At 35.7% G+C, this 15049-nt stretch overlaps 1 protein-coding gene across 2 annotated transcripts; it reads right to left on the bottom strand.

Annotated features, from left to right (window-relative positions):
• Positions 1-1776: 1776 nt before the first annotated feature.
• On the bottom strand, positions 1777-14827 carry LOC114749761 (inositol hexakisphosphate and diphosphoinositol-pentakisphosphate kinase VIP2). 2 transcript variants are annotated; one of them, XM_028938301.1, is made up of 24 exons: positions 14748-14827; positions 14197-14301; positions 13987-14079; positions 13313-13387; positions 12671-12756; positions 11411-11617; positions 11240-11339; positions 11074-11144; positions 10796-10877; positions 10399-10557; positions 10218-10260; positions 9241-9323; positions 8860-8922; positions 8697-8771; positions 8223-8348; positions 7330-7571; positions 6820-6864; positions 5383-5449; positions 4301-4372; positions 3705-3958; positions 3574-3631; positions 2963-3130; positions 2653-2727; positions 1777-2301 (listed from the first exon to the last, which is right to left on the bottom strand). In XM_028938301.1, the coding sequence occupies exons 1-24, from the start codon at positions 14799-14801 to the stop codon at positions 2047-2049; spliced, it is 2658 nt and encodes an 885-aa protein (XP_028794134.1). In that variant the 5' UTR covers positions 14802-14827; the 3' UTR covers positions 1777-2046. The 2 variants fall into 2 exon arrangements, with proteins under 2 accessions (XP_028794134.1, XP_028794133.1); XM_028938300.1 differs by having other exon boundaries at positions 1777-2304.
• Positions 14828-15049: the final 222 nt, after the last annotated feature.

A 15049-nucleotide genomic window follows, 5' to 3' on the forward strand; every position in this document is an offset into this window, starting at 1 on the left:
ATTTTTTATATTTATCATTTTTTTAAATTATCTTTATAGATACTCCTTCAACCATAATCAAGTAGAAAAGGGAGGGAGTGTATTAATAAAGATGATTACGTTGTTTTAGAAAAAACATGTTACATTTCTTATAATTAACTAACTTACCTAATTTTCTTAATCTAATCAATTTAGTTAAATAGATCTTATATTAAAGACCAGAAGAGTATCACAAATTAGACTATTCATAAACTCGGAGTAAAATGACTCATTCTGTGGACTTTATGCAACACGGTGAGAACCACACTTTCTTATCGCAAAACACACACACACACAGGCTCCAATGGCTTCAGTCTATCAAGAACGATAGCACAACAGTGGGGATACAATTTTATTTTAATTTTTTAGTATTTATTTATTTTTAGTTACGTACATTACCCGCACATGTTACTCTTATTTGGAAAATGTTATATTTTATTTAAACTTAAAATCTAATTAAGATTAATATACTCTTTAATCGCTCAAGTTAAATTTATCTTTATTGTGGTTTTAGTTCTTCAAGTTTCAAATCATAAATTTTAACCTATCAAAGACAAAATGGTGCAAGTCCTTATTGAATTATAAGGACTAATATTTTAAATAAAAAGAAATTTGAGAAATCAAAATAAATCACCGGTAAATGCTGGGACTAAAAATTATAATGTCCCCGCCATCTTGATGATTATTAAGGATGGAAAAATTTTTCAGACATCTTCGGTTGGTTGGCAGCGCTGTGTGTGTTTAGTGTGGGACGCGTTGTAGACGGACAGAGAGTTTTCGGGCGGAATGGCAACACTAAGACCCTTCATGCACAAGGGTCCAGACGACCCAACACGAGTACAGGATCCATCTGGGGCCCATGGCCCATGAGCATACAAGGATCTGAAGGAAGAGTCAGAGAGCGCGACGTAAGACCTGGAAGCTGAGGGAATTGGAGGATTCTACTCCTCCGGTCCTAATTATAAGACCCAATGACTTATTTGAAGAAATTAAGGAAGTAAGTTAAGGTTATTTAAATAAATAAATATTGTCATTCCAAAATATCCTTGCTAATTAAGTATATTGGCTAAACTATCATTATTAGAAGGATTATCTTGGAAAAAAATACATAAATAGAAGAGCAAAATGGAGGGTCTTATAATTAGGACCAAAAAAAGTCAAATTGGGTCTTATAATAAGGAGGAGGAGTATATAATAAGACAAATACGGTTATGAGTGGGGGGTGTGATTAGCATTTTGGAATCTCTTCGTCTCTGTGGTTCTCTCTCCCTGGCTCTTTCTCCATTCTGCATTTCCGTTCTGCGTTTGTTATCATTCTCTTATATTTCTTGCATTGTTTCTTTCTGATGAATGACGATATGATGATTATGGCTGAGATGTATGTTGAGCTCAAACATTAATAGAAGTTTTATCTTCTGCTATTCGAATACTTCTTTGTGATCATAACAGACCCACGCACAACTCACTGGAAAGTAAAAGATGGTGAATTCAAGGCATCAAAATCTAAGAATCAAAGACTAATGTCACAAAAATTATCAAAACTATCAGTGGATACATCCCAATGCAGATCATTGAAATGACCTTCAAGTCCTGTAGCTTTTCTCTTCAGACTGTATGCATGATCGGTTGATAATTAAATATGGCGATGAGAGAGAAAATAGTAGCTTAGCGGGAATGATAATTTGTATGATTTATTTCCACATCGAAGGAGTAAAAGCAGAAATAAATACGAAAATTTGAAGTCTGGCTAGAGAGGAGTATTAAGAAAACTATATAATCACAAGATTAGCGTTACGCCGAAATGATGCATTGATAGAATTTAATTTCAGCAAAGACAATTGATTTCTTTCCATAAAACGTGCCTTCTCCAATTTTGATTTCTATTCAAATTAACGTCTCAGACCCTCGCCGCAAAAAAAAGGGCGAACATTCAGAAATTGTAAAATTAAAAGAGTAGATAAAAGGGGTTTTTTTTTTTTTTTACTTTTTTTGGAGGAGGGTTCGTTGGATGAGAAATAATCCAAGTAGCTACTTGCCATTAGAGTTGGCATGCTTGTGGAAAGGCCAGAAATTTACCAGGCGCTCAAGCACGCTCTTAGGAAAATAGGTCGGGAACTCAGCAGGTGTTTCTGGGGGAGGAAAGTCTTCTGCAGGCATAGCAAAAGGACGAAACATCTTCTCCACTTTTTCTAACGACGGAAATGATCCTACTTCTTGCAGCCTTTCAGGACCCATAATGGGTAAGGTGTGCTCTTGATGCAATGAAGTTGCTTCACTATCATTCTTCTGTCAAACATAAAATACACACTTAGTTCTTTACCCAAAAAACGAGTTAACTGAAACACTAGCTTGCCATGGAGGCGCAAGATATTTGCTGATATTCCACATATCAGGAAACGTTAATGGATAAATTAATCTCTCTCGTTAAAGCTTATAGAAGTGATTCTAGTCTCATAAAAGCTTTTGGTCAAATAGTTTCATAAAAGCTTCGGACAAATGGCACCGTAAGCATCCTGAAAACTTCACCATTTTTTTCATTGCATACCGCGCAAAGGTAACAGCGAACGAAAGGAATTCAAACCATTCCTTCATAACTCATATTTTTGGCAAACTATATTGACTGGCGATCATTACCTCCAAGGGGGATAAATCCGCACCGCGACTGAAGGTCAGCTCCATGCGAAACCTTTTTGGGTCGTCTAAAGCCACCTGCAGTTTCACAGGCAAAAAGTTGAATATAAGAACAATGATAAACATGGCAACCAACGCCCAGCACATCAAATAAAAGCCCTGACAGTTGTGGCCGTCAAAGGAATAGGGAAATAATGAGTCAAATTATCAAGTAATAGAATGTAGAGCATTAAGGAACCATATCTATATTCTAACAGAAAAAAAAAAATTTGGGAAAAAAAAAACTGACGGGGAAATGCCTAAAATGACCCACCTCTGTGTTCTCGAACAGCCTCAGCACAATGTAGCTCATATAGTCAAGCTCCCTCGTTTTACAAAGGCGCTCTAGCGCATTAAGGCAAACCAGACTATCTTCACCTTGAAGAGATTCATCCAAATTACAGTAACGAATTACATTCATGAGAGAATGTATATGTGATTCCTGCCAATAAAAATAATTGCGGGAAAAAGTCCAAGAATCAGAATAGAACAATTTTGTTCCGAAAAAAAGAGAAAAATTACACACTGTCAGGTGGTACGCATGAATTTACAGAGATGTTAATGGGTAAAATTTGTTCTGATGTATCTTCGGTCCCCCCCCCTCTGTTTTAATACGATGTTATATAAGAAATCAGTACAACATATGGTATCATTTGAATTTATAATATCAAAACAAAATATTGAATTTATAAGCGAGATTAAAGTTGACGACCAAGTATTTCACCCAAAAAAAAAAAACAATTAATAATGGCACGGAACAATTAATAAAGTCAAGGTCATGACGGATCTCTTACACCAAATGGGAAATACAGCGTAAAGAATCTCAGTTTTTAACAATCCAGTCCATGCCATCATGATGCCAAAATAATGCGATAAAGCACTCACTGATGTGAAGTACAGTCTTGTTCGCACATGGCGCTCAGGTGTCTTCACATTGGCATACCTGATGGGAAATAAGATAATTAAAACACAACATAATAATAATGCATAAAATCAAATTGTGTTCTGATACTCACTTTGGATCTAAACGATATTTTGTCTCTTTATCATCATCATCATCTTGATCCAATGAAATATCACTGAAAGTGGCGGATCTTCTTGGCTCATCATTCTTATTTAAAAGCTTTGAATTGGACTCCGTGTCATCCTGTTCAGTTTTTAAGGCCGACGAGACATGGTCTTGGTTACTCTTTAACTCGGCAACGCTAATTGCTTCCTCACGAGTGTTCCTCAAGTCGATTAAAATTTTCCCCAACAAACGGCGTGCAATCTGAATTGAAACAGCACAAATCAGTGTAATTAGGGTGCTACAATTACAAAAAAAACACGTAGAAAAAGTGCTACTAATTGAGTGCTGATAAACTGAAGCAATATCCAGTTATGCAACTCAAGACAAAATGTTACATACGGACCTCCCATTTCATAAGTAATTGTGTGTTACTTCTTTGAGGAATTAAAACATAGTATTTGCCCAAATCAGAAGCAATCACGAGGGTTAACATCACAATTATTATAGTTGAAAGCCAACTTTGTGCGAGGACACGATAAGGAAATGGAGAAAAGATTTATAATATAAAAAGGCAATTTGTGATGTCTTACAGCAGGGTTATACCTTGGAGCCAATTTTTAACTTCTGCTTTGGATTAATTCCATATTCATTTGGAATAACACCATCAGCAAGTGCCTGCAAACAAAATAACACCATCAGTGAGACAAAAAGTGAGCATTATTTTATAGCTGTTCATTTTCTACGGGGGACCACTTTCAGAAACAGCTTGATCAGTTTTTCCGTTTTCATGGAAAGAAAAATATACATACTACGTGTGTGTGTGTGTAAATATTTACCTGAAAACATAGTTCAGAATTTGCAGGAGACAGACTTGCAAAGAAGTCTATAGTTTTGTTTTAGAAAGGATATGTTGCAAAGATCAGTGCCCTAACTTGGACGTTGAGCAAGAAGTCTATAGTTTTGTTTTGGGAGAATTACAATGAGGTTCTAAGGAAGGAAAATAATTACAAAACAAGTTCTAGAAGTTGTCATTTCCTGCTCTAAAAGTTGTCATTACAAGCTGTTTAGGTTATTATTGGGATTTTCTAAAAATTATTTTCCTTCATCAGGACCTCATTGTAATTCTCCCTTTTGTTTTAGAAAGGATATGAGTGCAGCACAAAAAATAATCAAACATTCATGTTTTAAGTAGGAGAATGATTGAATGAAAAAAAGGAGAATAATGAAGATTTGGTAGTATGGGATAATAAGCCCCACATTGAGTAGCATGTGATGTTTAATAGGATATTTAAATAGGTTAGTTCTCCCACCTCAACAGTTAACTTCTGGGTAAGGTTTCCTATCTAACTTAGACACCCATCAAATGGTATTAAAGTTAGATTGTTGACAGTTTCGAGGAGGGTTCTAATTAGTAGGAGGCTAAGCAAAGTGTCATGAATGCAGCCACTAGGATGTCGACTTCTCATGAGAGCAGCAAGACTTGGTAGTACAAGGTACTAAGTTCCACATTGAGCAGTATGAGATGCCCAATTGGGTACCTCAGTGGCTTAATTTTCCTACCTAAACAACTAGCTTTTTGGGGTAGGATTTCCTATTCCACTTAGGTGGCCCATTAGACAAGAAACTTGTAATCCAATAAATTCACTTTGAAAAGCATTGAAAAATCGTAATGCGCTTTTATATACCTGAGCAACTTTGAAAAGCTCATCCAGTCCTTCCAAGTTAAGATGAGCATTGTGCAAGAGATCATACCTGTAGGGTATAAATGTAAGTCAATCTTGTGACTGGTAGAAGAAAAATATAGAACTAAAGAATTTCAAAACACCAAACTTGTCTTCTAACACATAAGATTGCAGATTAGTTTAATCAGTATATTTCATGATAGGCAGTAAGAGACATAAATGTAGAATAGTTTAATAATTCTTCAACCTACGCTCATTCCTTCATCCAACTTTACGGTGACCAATGGTTACTTATTTGAATGGTCCCAATGATTTTGATTTTGAAGATTCTTAGAGGTCAATATATGGGTTAAATCCTAAGGTGTCAATTTTCCCTTAGATTATTCCACTTTGTTTTCAAATCTCTGACAAGCTTTGGTTGCACTCAATGCTTGCAGCAAATGTCCCTAATGAGGATAAGATAGCTTTAGCAAAAGTACGCCCTTGTTCCCTGTTGGCTTCGAACCAGAACCAGATAACATGAAAGAAGAAGAGCCGATCTGATTAAGCCACAAGCATGGCCCCTCTATGATAGATAGTCATCTCGGCTAGTGTCTCACACTGAGCAAGAGTCAGAAGAACAAAGAATAAAATACAGATTTCTTCCTTATGCGAATGACTAATTCAGATGTTCCAGTGGATAAATTCTTGAGGTTTGTATATCTGAAGGGTGATGAATAGAGAAGAAGCAGAAGCTAAGTGAATTATCTTTGAAAATTCGATTGTAAATCTGCCTGATCTGTTTGACCATCTATTCTTTCTAAGTACATATCCTTCAATCATTTCATTTGTAAAATCCTCCCAGGAGTGGGAAAGCTAGTCAGAGAATGAGCTGCGGAAAAACCTTAGTAGAAGTTTTAGTTGAGCTTAGAAACCTTAGCATCAAAGCTGCTTTGCGTACCTTGATTTTGAAAAGTGAAAATCCCACCAAGTTCAAGAGAACTGGATGTCAGACAGGAGTTTAAATCACAATGACTAGAATCTCTTCTCTATCCTCTACTTTCACTGTAACCACTTTAAGCTGAAAATCTAATGGCCTGAATGTCAGCCTCGGACCAAAGGGGGAAAAACTCAGATCAAGTCAACTGTGTCTTTAAGCATAGTTCATCTCTGCTTCATATTCTAGCATCTAGTCCACTGAATCTTAGATCCAATCAGCTGAATATTTCTCACGAAACAAAGTTTTCTGATTTAAGATATGTTTCAAGTCCTCATATCCGTTCATACACATTATTATTAGTATCACAATGTTTTAAAAATTAAAATTAAATATAAGTTTGCATTAAAACCTATTTAATAACTTCCTTGAACATTATCACGATACTTTCTGTTCAGATTACACTCAGACAGTGAGAAAATTAGCAGAGAATAATGAATCATAAACTTCTATGAGATACTTACTTGCATGAATCATAAACATCAGGAATTTGAGTAATATCGTAGCGGCTGCAAGAAAACACAACATCAGTGTGTCTGCAAACCCTTTTTCCCCGCATAAAAAAAATAAAATCATCAAAGTGCATCGGCAACCCATATAACAATTGTTTTCCTCTTGCTAAAAAATTACAACAAAGCATAAGGAGTAATAGGAGGGAAAATTAATTTATGAGATGAATTCAATAGTAGATGTATTTAACCCCACACCTCCTCTTGTGGGTTCTATACCCACAAAGAACAAAGTGGGTGTGTGTGAAGTGTGGTCCCCCCCATGCAAGGGGTATTAACGAGTTTTGAACCTACAAATGACTAGATTTTAGAAACTCCATATGCGACCATTTCTGTTCATTTAGGTGATTTAAATATTAAAATACATTAGTAGCATTCCTTATCTTAGTTCTGTAAGTCTCTAGAATCAGAAAGAACATACAGAAGAAGGAGAACAAATTTGAACAAAATATAGCTAATACATACTCCTTCCGTTCATTATACAAGTCCCTTTCAAGCTTTTTCCAGCGGGCATACATCAGAAGGAAACCCTCACTTCCACAAGGTAATCCAGCAGCTATGCGATCAATGTCAATATTTGTCTTGCCAAGTGCCTTTGCTTGGTCGTAAGGAGGAATTACATCATATGAGCTTCTTTCTGTAAGTTTCTCATCTTCATCCATAGCAAGTAGTCTTACTTGTTCAGTGACCTTCTTAGTCAATTTCACCTGAACAAGAGATACATTGGAATTACACAAGAATGATGATAATAATTTCAAATTATGCATATCACTAGCCTATCTCTAGACATATTCACCAGAATAGATTATTATCTACGGAAGGTGGAAACCTATGATCTATAATTTAGAAACAATGTTATATTGAAAGATAGTAGACTTCAAATAATAGCATGTAAGTCTTCCCTCAACTTAAGTTAATTTTCTATAATCATGACTAAATTTACCTCGATAACTTCATGTGCAGCCTAATAGTCACTATACATTTGACTTGAACATGGTCAAATTGAGATCCTTATTTCTCCCTTTGTTTCTCGGACAAAAACTCATACATATCCCCTTGTTGCAGATCACACAGATTCGAGGCACCACTCCCATATCCTCTTGTTAAGGTCAATATATGACTCTCACCCAACGGATTCAATAGCTCCATTATCTGCCTCGCTTTCAATGCAAATTAATTTCCCAAATCCCTATGATATGCGCTTCATATGATCTTGGGAAAATTCCATTTACAGTGATTGAAAAAATAAACTAAAATCAATTTTTGTTCCTTGACGTGGTTATTTTGCACTCCATTCCATGTTCTCAAAACAAGAGGCCCAAACTACTATAATGCGTTGCTATATTTCACAACATTACCAGCTTGACAAGTAACTCTGATGCTTTGGGCGGCAATCCTACTCCATCTTTCATCCAAGGAAATTCAGATGATCCATTGCTATGAGCCATCTTTGGACTAGAGGTAATGATCTCATTCAACCGAGCCTACAAAGAATCCAAAAGAAAAAAAGAAAAGAAAAATAAGTAGCATAGAAAATAGTGTACCTGTGCCCTAAAAAGTAAGAGAAAAAGCTTCTGGGGGGCATATGAGAATAAGGTCATAACTATTAGCAATTCGGACTTGCCATTTTGGACGGTGGATGGCACAGTGATTCTCAAGTTAATATATTATTAACTTGAGGCCAAGAACCAATTTGTTGGCGTAGTTATACAGGTGTTCCCTTTATCCTAAGATTTTTTTGTATAATAAAGGGACTCCAGTTGAAGTTTGTTACTTTAGATACTAAAATTCCTATAACATAGACGAAGGAAAATTATAAACAGATTACTAACCTTGGCTTCTTCCATTTCAATACTGGCATTGTCAAGTCCATCCAACATGGAGGAGTCTTTGCTAACAAGGGAAACCTTCAAGATAGGTAAGCATCTCAGTCGGAAAAAAGATAAAAGTCCAACCCAAAGAACAGGCCAAACACTTCGGGAAAAGAACACAAACCAGGATTGGTGTTAGCTGCCCTTCTAAGTCAAGTAAACCTTTGGCAAATGCTGCAGCAGACATCTGTTGAAAAAGGCTTTTTTTTTTTAAAAAGGACTAATTATACCAAATGGAGGAGAAATTAACTAAGTTCTAGTAGATAGTTGTTTCCCATATTTTTGTCTTTAACAACTTTAGTTAAGATTCTGATTCTCTCAAGTCTTTATTTTCTCACATTTGTCATTTTTAATGCCTTATTTAGCTCCTCACCTCTTCCCATGAATATAACTCGAGACTTTCTAATCTGAATTTCTTCAAAAATAAATAAATAGACCGAAAAAAGCAAGTAAGACAGTAATCCTTTAAATTGGAGATGGGGGGTGCAAACAACAAGGATTATACCTGCACTCGACCCTCATCAGAGCTGTAAATCTTTAGATCATGTCGATATGTACTATGGAGTCGAAGAAGACCTGTACCTTCCCCTGCATTTATCAAAGAACACAAGATGACGTTTTTTTTTTAACAAAATACAATCAGATATTATTGTAGTCAGTTGACTCTGTAATATTTGCAGTTACTAGCTTACCCTAGAAAATACGCATAGAATCAGCAATTTAATCCCTTTAACTTGGCTATCTGTCTCCTACTATTCAGTATGATTCTTGTATAAATACTACTAGCTAAGTCAAAACATTCTTTTTGACATTCGTTGTTGCAGTATTAGAGCTTGGTTCTCAATAATATTGCTTTCTTATCATTAGCCAATATAATTCTTGGCATTTACATCCAGTTCCAGATCTGGGTTGCATTTCTTGCACTGTTCCAGATAAGTCTGTGGCTTTCTTTGCCATTTTGATCCTCATTCCTTCAACTAAACACCCGAACAACCCCAGAAACCACCTCAGACTTGCTTGATAGGTAAACCCAGGTGACAAAGTCTACTCTGGCAATCTCTCTGCGACAAATCGCACATGCCTACTCAAGAGAGTGGGTGAGACCACCACTCTACAATGGTCAAGCCAAAATATGTCGCTGGCCTCTTTCCTATGCCCCTGCCATGTTTGAGCTGTTTGACACCCGCCAAAACCACCAAATCATCTGTGATCGTGTTGCCATGATTGCTAAGTATTTAGGACTTTCTTGAGGGTGTTAGGTCTAGGGATATGCTATGACATAAGCAGTATTATGATAGATTCCATTGGTTGTTCAGTTGAGTTCCAACTTTTAGTTCAGTTATATAGTCCTGCAGATCATCCTTTTATTATGATACTGAAGTAAGAAAATTAGTGTTGTTGTGAATGCTTCTCACTATTGCACATTAGCTCCTCTTCCCATATAGCGTCATTAAATCCTAAAAAGAAAGACATTCAAATAACCTGGATACATATTATTCCGAAAAAATCTTCCCAGTTCTTCAGCCTGCAGAAAGAAAATAGTAATTAGAAAAATGCCATTGAATATTATGAGTTCATGTTCAACCTCAACAATAACGGAATTATAGGAGTAAGTCCAATTATAACTTAGCAAAAACTGTTTAATATTCCTGCAGATCAGAACCTGCTTTCTGCCAGCATGTGTCAGAACACCACCATATTTAAGAACCATCAAAGCTTCAACAGGTCGTTCTTCTTCACCTTCACCACTGCTTTTGGCAACTTTGACCCACTTTAGTGGCTTTAGCTGAACTTTCCTATATATACCAGAGAAATGGCCCCCCTGATATCATTGAGAAAATAAGGGAAAGTGAAAAAAGAAATAAAAAGAGACAATAGTCTGGACAAATCATTTACATTGGATTGGTGAATTTTATCCAACATCCGAAATTCAAGGTCAATCAAAGAGAAGTACATCAATCCATTAAATTTGGAAGGATGACTAAATTTATGACCCAGAGTAAGGCTTATAATAGGAAATAAATAACATAGGGAAAAACATTGTCAAGAGAATTAATAACCTCCTCAAGTACTGCTTTAACTTGACGAAGCTTTTCAGCATGCTCAATATCTTCGGCCTCGCTATCACTTTCTCGATCTAGTCTATACAATGCATATAACTGTGACTAATCCAAAACTCTTGTGAAAATATAGATTGATTAAAAAAGTGACAGCTTCTATTAATCATAAAAAGAAAGAAAAAAAGCACATAACAGCTGGAGTGTCAAACTTCAATATTAGTTATTTGATGAGAGGCAAGATCTCTTAAGCAAAGAAAAAGTAATCACCATAAATGTACCTAGTTCGAGGCACTAGCATTCGAGTGGCATCTAACAGATCTTGCAGCTGGATTGCACTTTTAAGTTTTGTCTGCAAATAATGGACTATTGGATCAAGAATAAAGTATCAATAAATCCAGTGACTTAAGAGTATTATAAACGCACCAGAAGAAAAGAAAGTACTACCTCTGATCTAGGTCGTCCTCCATTGTATTTCAACATTATATTTAGCAGCTTTTCCTCGGTAACTTTCAGCTTCACCTTCTGTTTAGGAGTTCTATCGCCACTGCCAGAACAAGAGTGAATAAAGAACATGGCATTTACCTAATATAACTAATCCAGGGAAAAGGCACATACTGACGAATAACAGCAATTACACAACGCAGTTCTTCAGATTGTCCAAAAGTCCCTATAATACCACTACCCTGACGAGTTAATCCCTCAGAAGGTTGAACTGGTTCATTTAATTTCCATGGTAAAGTTGGTGGAATTGCTGATGAAAGATGAGGTGCTTTTTCATCTAGGAACATCTTCCGCAGCACACATGCAGCATCATCATAATACCTTCAGTAGCAGCAATGAAGACAAAGTGTAAGAGTCATTGAGCAAAAACGGGTGAAAGCAGATATTCATCAGAACATATATATTAAATAAGGGAAATGACTAAAAAAAAAAATACTTGTTGAATTTCAAAATGACAAATAGATGATTTTGACAGATTTTGACATGTCAAAACCATTACAAGAATAGTCAGTATCACCTATTTGTCATTTTGAAATTCAATAGGTTTTTTTTTTTGTCATTTTCCCTATAATGAGTATTTTCAAAAAAGCAGAACATTTTTCATAAATTGGATTTGTTTCATCTAATTTCCCCCCTATCCTACAGTATTGACATTTTAAGAGTTTCAAATTTTTGTCATAAACAGTCTTTAACGTGACTTTTTAAGATTAAATTTATTATCATAGAACAGGTTGAGAAATTAAGATTTTTTTTCTTTGAATGACTATTATCCAGTTATATCGTAATGGGGGCAACTAAACACTATAGATAATATGCAACTTAAGCGTAAAGTAACACATGTACTTTGTCTATACATAAATGTGACTGAAATACAAAAACTATAAGTTAAAGGAACCAATGATTATATTCCCTATAAACTTCTTTATCATTCTTTTCCCATGAACTTACTGAATGTAATTGATGCTTGAAAATTTGAATTGACAAAACATTCAACATCCCTCAATGTTGAAATATATACTGCTTTAATATTTGGCTGTGACACATAGGCTTTCTTTTGATCAAAATATTATTCATCTGAAAGCACCATACACAAATTGCCGTAACATCCAAATTCAGTGACACCAGTCGCAACAGTTTTAGACGAGAGAATGACCATCCACTTATTAGTTATAAAGGCAACTGGTACAAAGTGAACAAGTCACGGACCAGGTTGGATCACATAGCGCAGTTCATAGAGTTTAAGGCCCAAATAACATTTGTTAAAATGGTTAAAGGGTCATCTTTTATGGAACGCTTATAACTACAAATGTATTTTCAACTATCCTTCCAAATCCAATATCAAAAGTTTGAAACAATGTGATCACAGAAATTTACTTGTGTGAGTTCTTAACGAAACTCCATCCATTCACATCACATACATATGATCGTCCCTCACATCTCAAGAGATCAAACCCACAAACCTGCAAGCAGTCAGAAAAACTTAAGGTGGGACATGAAGTATATCACACACTAAACCATCATGATGATAATTCTGCAGCAAGACAGATTTAATTAAACTGAACATGAAATACGCAGTGAATTATACTTCAGAAGAATAGGTTAAGGAGATACAATATATCCAATTGAATCTACTGCAACAATCACAAGTTCGTTTTAAATATATAAAATATTCCATGATAGGACTTGTTAACAAAGATAGGTCAAAGCATTTTGAGCATAACCTAAGCTGCTGATGAAATTTCAGTTAGAAGGCAAAAGTGCAAGACCATGATAAAAGAGCATGCCACAGCTAAGCTAAAACCTCCTTTCAGGTGAAAAGAAAAATTTAGATGACCATTGGGAAGATTCAATAGAAGCTCAACTAACTATAGGATAACTGGTCAATCTAAGTCTAGAGAGAATAAATCTAACAAGATAGGAAGACGCCAGTTTAAACAAATGTTTCAGTAGTAATGACATATAAAAAGAAAAAGGAATCTTTGTACGGCAAGCAGTCACCACATCCACATAACATACCGCTTGTCGGAATGCAACGCAAACCTCTCTTGCCATTTGCTTTTCAGCAGGTGTCAGTAACACAGGATACCTAACCTGCCAAAAGTTTATGGACATGGGTCAACAATCCATGCGTGCTTTGGAATGGTATAAGCTTTTTTAATTGTCAGCCAACCCAAAATATATTGAAATATGTTCTTCTATTAAATGCAGGGAATATTATTTAAAAAAAAAAATTAACAAGGCATTGGGATGGAATTCAGATCGAACAGTGTTTAAAATAAATTAGTAATATTGAACAGTCAGGGGAAAGATGAAAAGACAATATAAGAGAAAGGTTCGGTCAAGAAGAGTTCTGCACAAAATCTGAAATAATGTAATTAATGTATGTAAACCAAGCAGTTCAGTAACAGTAAAATCATTACACACACACACATATCCTTTTTCAACAAAAAGCTTTAGAGTTGAAAACATTAACCGTGAGAATGATAAGGTGGCCCCTTACCCCGCTGGGGTTTTTTTTTTGGGGGGGGGGGGGGGAATCTGGGCCTAGATGAAGCATTGACTGCTAATCCACATAATTACTAGCCAATAATACCAAAAGGAGCAAAGAGCAAGTAAAACTTTTTAACAAAAATGCAGGTCACAAATAAATATAAGGGAGAAGGGACTAGAATATCTGGCATGATACTTACTTCCTTCCCATCAGGATTTCTCATGACAACTCCATCAACAACAGGAGACTTCCTTGCCTCAGCATGAGCATATTCTGGGCCTACTGTATACACCTGTAATTGTTTAAAAATTATAACAAGACTAAATAAATGTTAAAAAATATCCAAATGACATGAATAACATGAACTCCTCTAGGGAGAAAAGGCAACATAAACTTCAAGGTCCCAGACCTTAACATCTGTCCCTCCAGTTGGCATAAATTCCTCATATATGTAGGAGCCTTCACGCCTCACTCTTCTCACCTCTGGATGGAATTCACTGGATCGGTTGCCAACCTAAGGTTGTATAGAAGTGGGAGGGGGAAAAAAAAAAGCTGCTCATAAGACTTGATGAAAAAGCATGTCAATGAGTCAACTCCTCCAAAAACATAAGATTCTAGGAGAAAGCAGAGGAAAGGTTTGATTCATATCTCTCAAAAAACATTTATACTTGCTGACTATCCAACTACAAGTCTACAACATATTATATATTGATTCAAGACCAAAAAGAGCCTCCAACCAAGTTTAACTTGCGTGCTTAATCATAAAGTACCAGACTTACAAGCATTTGAACGAATAAAAACCAATGTTTTTATAATTTATACCACAGAATCCAAATAACACATCCCAAACAACAGTTTTAATGACCCCTATGGAATTTAAATGCTCTCCACGTCCATTCACGCTACAATAATAGTAAGCCTTCTAGATTAAGGAGCCCAATATATCATCCTCAAGCTTACCTTCCTAAATAATTCCTTCATACCTCCACCTGCTGAACTGGGATAGTATATCATGATACTATGGTTATCACCTTAAAAAAGCAGAAAGATTAGAGTTAATACCCTTTTTCAGAAAATGTATTTCAAAATGCAGAAGCATCTCAACAAAAGTCATGATACGTAGTAGTTGTTTTGTGAAGCAGACTTTTCAATGAAACAAATGCATTTGCCTTCAAAAGTTCAAGAACATGTTAAAGATGCTCTTGGAACCCTGACAGACATCATTTATTGACCTAAATCTGAACAACTAGCAACAAAAAAGA

The sequence above is a fragment of the Neltuma alba genome, unplaced genomic scaffold (assembly GCF_004799145.2).
Source record: "Neltuma alba isolate B1F8T4 unplaced genomic scaffold, ASM479914v2 tig00006168_pilon, whole genome shotgun sequence".
Lineage (NCBI taxonomy): Eukaryota > Viridiplantae > Streptophyta > Magnoliopsida > Fabales > Fabaceae > Neltuma > Neltuma alba.

Coding starts and splice junctions, on each gene's coding strand:
- LOC114749761 (XM_028938300.1), bottom strand. CDS start 14,801: ATGATATACTATCCCAGTTCAGCAGGTGGAGGTATGAAGGAATTATTT. Junction 3,632..3,704: donor AAATATCGTTTAGATCCAAA/GTGAGTATCAGA, acceptor ATTTCCCATCAG/GTATGCCAATGTGAAGACAC. Junction 2,305..2,652: donor CGGATTTATCCCCCTTGGAG/GTAATGATCGCC, acceptor TATGTTTGACAG/AAGAATGATAGTGAAGCAAC.